Consider the following 6,581-nt stretch of genomic DNA (forward strand, 5'->3'; position numbering starts at 1 on the left):
TCGGAGTGATCTTTTCACGCACTGTAGAGGGGTGAGCATGAAATCATGCTTAGGTACCTATAAGGCACAGGGTGTAGAGGGTGAGAGGAACCAGAGATGGAGGTAAGTTAGGGCAAGTGATTTGAAGAGCTTAGGATTCCGTTCAGGTGTTTTGGAGGAAGGATGTGGGGGGAAAAAAATAACTTGGGGTAAAAAAACCCCAAAACATCATCATTGCAAGAAGCTGGCACTGGGCATATTTCAGTGGATGGAAAGCACTGGATGATGGAGATGCTTCAATCTCCCGTGCTTTGCATTTGAGGTGTCCTGCAAGGCTGCCTGCATCTAGCTGCTCCCACCTGTGATTCTGGCAGTGGGATGTGAGTGTTGAATCCCGAATGCTGCCTAAGGATGCTATTTTGTGTGAGAAATTTGGAATGGGTTACTGTTAACCTGGAAAGATTTGGGGAAGGCGCTTGTAGAATTGTTGTTGAAAGCAGAATGAGTTCAGTTTTACGCAAAATGTTTAAAAATAAGGTTTACCTTTAATTTTTCTCATTCATCTTTTTCAAATGGATAAAATGAGAAAAATGTTCTTGTGTGCCACCTCATCCTTTTGGTGCACAAGCGCTGCTGTCCGCGTCTTCAACAGCGTTAGTTTTTGTCTTCAATATAATGCTGTCGTGCCATTTTTTGAAGACAAGTGTGTGAGTGTCTGATCTTCTGATGGTGAATTCGTACGAACTGCCAGGCTGCAGGTTCTGGACTATGTATGTGTTGGAGGTGACTTCCTGAGTCCTACCATATCCCACTTCTGTCTGACTCCCGTTTGTCAGTAACATGAAGCGCAGTTCACATTGTTCGAGGTGCGACTCTTGACTTTCGGTAAACCACTTGAGCTTGGCCCAGTTCTTGTGTGCAAATGATTCTTTTCGATCAAAAATCAGTGGCATCTTTGTACTGAGAGAAAGCCTAATGTTGGGGAGTCTAGTGCCTCTAAGATCTGCATGTGACACCAAACGGTGCTTGATATAGAGCTTTCCTGGCACTTGCAAGGAAAGGAGAGTTTCCATAAACTCGGAGAGCTTGGACAGCCTCTGCATTATCAAGTCCCACCGGGAGAGGAAAGTTATCATGTCACAGGTCTCTACGTAACAGCTCAGCTCCTCCCGACCTCGTTCCAGCTGTTCTAACAGCTCGGTTAAAAGCGTCAGCTGGATTTCAGTCTGGTTTTTTCCCACCTTCTTCATCCTCTGGAATTGGTAGGGGTCTATTAGTTGCAAGATGTCAGTGCGATGCATCACGTGGTTCTGGTCTCTCACGTTCACGTGTTTGGGCTCAATGTCCAAGTAAAAGTAACACTTCTTCAGCAGCTCAACTTTGTTCTGGTGGTGCTGGAGGTGGTGGAGGCTCAGGTTGGAGTGCAGGAACTGCACAACAAGGCTTCTCCTTTCCAAGTACCTCTCCCAGCTGGCACTGTCCTGTTCTTCGCAGTGCGCAGTACTCTCCAAACTGGTTTCAAACTCATTCAAAATCACAGCCATGATTCCAAAGCTCAGTTGCTGTGTAAGAAAGCAGCAATAATAACATTAAGAACCAAAGCAAAAGCAGCTGTGAGGGACTATAATCATGGCTGTGACTTCTCTCTTAATTAAAGCTTAGCTTATAAATTTATAGATGGGAAAGAACTGTTAGACTAGATGTAGTTCCAGAGGAATTTTCCTTTATAGTTGTATGGTTTTTAATATTTTGTATAGTCCACTTTTATATATTCCAACCAACTGGTCTCCTGCTATCCCCCCCTTGAGAGGTTCTACCTCTGCTTAATAGATTCACTGTCAGGAATTATTCTCTGATATACCCTGCCAAAATTTCTCCCTATCTTATTATCTTCTGTTTCATTCTAATTAGATGCCTTTGTACTCCGGTAAGCAATTTCTTTCCATTCTTCTACATCTCTGGAGACGTCTATTTTTCTCTCTTTGTATTTGCCAGGCTGTTGAGGTTTGAGACCCATCTTCTAAGCCTGTAGTTCCTACAGCTACATAATCACCTTGGTGATTCAAATTAACCCTCTGCCCCCCAAGCGAGCAGAACCACGCAATACGCTGAGTGCCATCTCGCAACAGCTTTCAAGAGGAATGCCAGCATTCCTCCTTGCACCTCTACCTTCAGCAGTGGCTTGACAGTTGTAACCTGACAACGTTTTCAGTGATGTATTGCTTTCCCTTTGTTTGGTTTTAGTTTACATCATCACCTCGGCCCATGACACCTACTTGCCTTCTTGTAGAACGGTGTTAGTCTATAAACAATGTACAGTAAGAGAATGAACCACTGTGAACAGATAATGGTTTGCTGGTAAGAAGGTGTTTAGGTAGTGGTCCTTCGTGACGCCGTATCTGCTCTCTGTCGTAGTCTTAGCTGTTTCATTTACTGACAAAGCCGTGCCCTGGTTGGTGGTGCCTGCTGAGCCAAGATGGAAGGTGTTTCTCCGTTGTGCTTCAGTTCAAGTACCTGTGGCTCACACAGCTTATGTATCATAAACAGAAATTAGCTAAATAAATGCCTGTGTCCCTGTTGTTGGTGATACTGTAATGAGAACCCAGCTTGACATGGAGAACGTGGCTTTCACGAGCTGAACACGCTTGATTTGAAAAAGAAATAAATACGGAATTCTGAAAGTAAGATTTTGTGACCCCAGCCAGACTGCGATGATATGCTCAAGCAACAGGTAACTCTTCTCGTTCTATGTAATTTTCTGGTTAGAATTATTTAAGTTATTGTAGTATCTAACTGGGATATTTTAATTCTTACATGTCTTGTAGAAGCTAGATGGTGATATCTAGTTGACAAAGCAATTTTTCTTAGCCTCATTTTCCCTAAATACATAACAGAACTAATAACACTTCCTCGTAGGAATTTCAAGCGTTTGTAAACCTTTCAGATGTCTGGCCCCTAGCTGCACTACAATTTATACTAATTCACTCATTCGCAGCAACTTTTTTACCAAGAGAGCTGTCAACTTAAAAAAACAAGCTGTATTTCCTTTTCACTTTTTTCTTTCCACAAAAAAAAAAACCCTAAACCAAAGCAGTGCCAGTTCCCGGCATCCCCGTATGGAGTGCAACAGGGACAGCACATGCACCAGGTTACGTTACCCCGCTTTCAGAGCGATTTGGCTCTCTGGAGCAGTCTGTTTGCCCACAGACAGAGCTGTGATTGTGCTTGTTTTCCCTTTCTGTTTTTATATCCCTTTTTTTCTTGCCAGAAACGGCTGCGTTCCCAGTAGCGCCGCTATGTTTGCAGCCTGGCAGGCTGCAGTTGCACAAACCGGGGGCTGCGTGGCCCGGGCTCAGCCAGGCCAGGGCTTGGGGGGGTGAAGGGGGCACCCGCGGGAGCCGGAGCCACCCCGACGCCTTCCCCGCGCTCAAACCCAGCCGCTCACCCCAGGGCCGCGGCCTCCTCACGCTGCCCCGGGCTGGGGGACGGGCCCCTGGCCCCTCCGGCAAGGGCCAAGCCCGGGAAGGCCCCAGCCTGCCTTACCCAGCCCCGTCGAGCCCCGACCCACCTTGTCAGGCTCCGGGGAGCTCCGTCCAGCGGCCCCGGCCCCGGCCCGGCCCAGCCCGGCTCTACCTGCGGCCCGGCCCGGCCCGGCTGCCCGCAGCCCTGCAGGCCGCGGCCGTTGCCATGGCGACGCATTGTGGCGTGCGGGGCCGGGGCCGGGGCCGGGGCCGGGGCCGGGGGGTCCCTGCCTGCCCTCGCCACCGCCCAGGCCCGGGCAGCCGCGGGCAAACCGCCCGGGGACGAGGCTCCGACATCTTGGGCGGACACGGGTGCTGTTCCCTCTCCCTGCAGCCGGTTTCCACCACCCAGTCATGCCCCGGCTGGCAGGGCCGAGCGCCTGGCACCCACCGACTTCTCCCCCAAGCCTCTGCTTTTCAGCGTGATGCTTTCTGCTCTTGGCCGTAGTGCTTTGTGGGGACATACCGCTGTTCTCTACGGGACTGTTGGCCCCAAAACTGTTTGTACGTTCCCCTCGATAAATCACAGTAATCTGCTTCCCAGCTGCCCCCCACCTTTCGCCCTCTGGTCCCTGGGGAAACATGGCACCTTGGGTCCCCGCAGGTTCGGTGACACCAGGCCAGCCCCGAGGGGAGATGGCCGCACGTGTGGGGAGAGGAGTGTCGCCACGCTCTCCTGCTTAATTAGCGGCGTCTGGTTTTATACTGAAAGCGGTGACTCAGGTCGCTTACAGCGGGCCGGCACGCAATGCCTGGCTGTTGTAATCGCAGTGTGATGCATCTCCTGGTGCTGGGCACGGGGCGAGGGGTCAGCGCGATCCTTGGGCCGGGCATCGTGCGCTTCGAGGTGTGGGAAGGCTCTGTCCCCCACCCCAGGGCTGTGCCCGGGCAGTTTCCCATCGTACTGGAGGGCACGGAGGAGAAGAGCAGAGGGGCCGAGGGCTCTGTGCTTTCCCCTTAACAGGCACATTTTGTTTCACTCCCATCTTGTGCCCTTGTTGTTGCAGTGGGGCCGTGGGAGCACTAAGCTGACGAAAGGACCATTTTCTGAGGACTCTGAGGTTCGTGGTCGTTGGAGAATCCAAAACGTGATTTCCAAAGCTTTGCTTCCCTGCGTGTGATGTTCCCATTGCTCCTCCAGTATTTCACATCTGTTCCACGGAGCTAGGCAGGAGCCTCAGTGTTTTATGAGCCCTAGCTCCAAGGCCAAGGAGCCTAAGCAAGCTGCTTCGCTGGGGGCTGATTTAAAGCTCTCTTATCCCTGCAGAGCCCAGACCTCAGCAGTGAACTGCGGGGACATGGCCTCGAGACAAGGGTCCCTGCAGACAGGGATGAAGTAGCTCAGGCAGGACAGCCAGAAAACGCTTGCTGGCTGTGTCCGCACAGCACGCTAGCTCAGAGCAAGGCATAACGAGCACGGCACGGAGCAGAAAAGCTGGCTCCATCCAGGGAAGCCCTAAGGTCTGCGTGGCACCCTGCGAGGTGCCCTTGGTGAAGTGCCGTGCCGGCACATGGCTGCCCTGTTTCTCACACCGCAGGCCCCTCGCTGGGGCTTTGAATCGCCTGGTGTAGGTACGCCTCTGCCTCTGGGCCTGGTGAATCCTCGCAGGCCCAGCTATCCAGGCTGCTCCAAACAATCGCGCTGTTTGTTTGTAGCATTTTTGGGAGGAGGATTGTGAATGACCCTGCCCTGAATTCCTGAGCGTTAGGACATCATCGTCAACACCCCACTGCTGCTCTGCCTGGGACCTGCTCTGAGCCCAGCGTGGGGCGGATCTGGGATACCCGCAGGTATGCTTCAGCTTTGCTCTTTGCCGCTTCGCAGATGTTAATATTCACCCAGGAAAGCATACGTGGTCCTGGGGTACTACGGGATCTGCTGGGCTCTATGGCATGCTGTGGGGTGAGGGTATTTTTGCTTTTCAAGGGTAAATCTTTCAGTCTTTCCATCTGAGGCCAGACACGCTCCAGCGCTTTGCTCTCTGCAGTGAGACTGAGGCTGTTTCACACAGCGTGTTTTGTTAACTTAAACACATAATCCTTATTAAAGAGATGTGTTGAAATAGGATATAAACTGCTCCATTAAGTGCAGCAAACTTCCTTTTGGGTAGGAAAGGATTTTCCTGCTCTGCTTGCTGTGGGACCCGACTGGCCAGTCAGCTCTTTTATTGCAGAGAAGAGACTTGCTCATCTGGTTCACGGTGGCAAGTTCAATACCACGACCGGTGCATTCATCAGCAATCCTGGACAGGCGTCCTGCGTCTGAAGGTGCCTTCATACTCCCTGTGATTAAATCTTTGGGTCAGGGCTTAGCCTTAATGCTGTCTTGTACGCTTAGCTGGTGCATCTCTGCTAAGCTTTTTTAATTGAATGATAGGCAAGATCCGTAACACCAGCCCTGAGCTTCTGCTTGAACATCAAGGGAAGGAAGTGATCTGTCATTTTAAGAAATCAATGCATCTTCTCAAGGCAGCTGGAGCTTACCATTTCATTTCACAGCTGCCAAGAGATTAACTATACAATTGTCAGGTGTAATTCTCTAACAGACAAGGAAAATAACAAATATGAGTGAAAGAAGCTTGATAGCCTTGCTTGGGGGGGGGGGAGGGCTAGCAGAGATCAGTATTTGGTAATAACGCCAAGTTTCTCCAGGAAATGAACGTTCATGCTCATGTCATGGATCCCAGTCCTGTCGTTCGGGCTGTGTGTGCCGGGAACCGGACCTGTCCTTTTCCCTCGGCCTTGGTGAACCGAGGGCTTAAGGACAGAAGAAGAGTCCTGTGGCGGTCCAGCTAACCTCGCCTCCTGTGCCGGCCATGGCCTGTGCCAGGTGCCCAGGGAGGAGTTTAAAGCAAGGCTTACGCTTTGTGGCCGTTTCCCTTGGCACCCTGCCGTCCCATGATTTCTGAAGATGTGATGGTGTCTTTGTATTTAATAGCTCTCGGTGGAGAGCACGTCTGCCTTCGAGCTGGCGAGGTCTAGGCTATTCAGGGTGTTCCTGTACCCCAGAACTGACCTGAAAAAGGCGGAGGTAGAAGATAAAAGTATTGCATGGTTGAGCTGAGTGCAGTGGCTGAGCTT

At 51.0% G+C, this 6,581-nt stretch overlaps 1 protein-coding gene across 1 annotated transcript; it reads right to left on the bottom strand.

Moving 5' to 3' along the window:
* Positions 1-587: 587 nt before the first annotated feature.
* Positions 588-1,996, bottom strand: FNDC11 (fibronectin type III domain containing 11). Its single transcript, XM_075516955.1, has 2 exons — positions 1,895-1,996; positions 588-1,541 (listed from the first exon to the last, which is right to left on the bottom strand). Exons 1-2 carry the CDS (start codon positions 1,994-1,996, stop codon positions 588-590), a joined length of 1,056 nt encoding a protein of 351 aa, XP_075373070.1.
* Positions 1,997-6,581: the final 4,585 nt, after the last annotated feature.

Source organism: Mycteria americana, chromosome 14 (assembly GCF_035582795.1).
Source record: "Mycteria americana isolate JAX WOST 10 ecotype Jacksonville Zoo and Gardens chromosome 14, USCA_MyAme_1.0, whole genome shotgun sequence".
Classification (NCBI taxonomy): Eukaryota; Metazoa; Chordata; class Aves; order Ciconiiformes; family Ciconiidae; genus Mycteria; species Mycteria americana.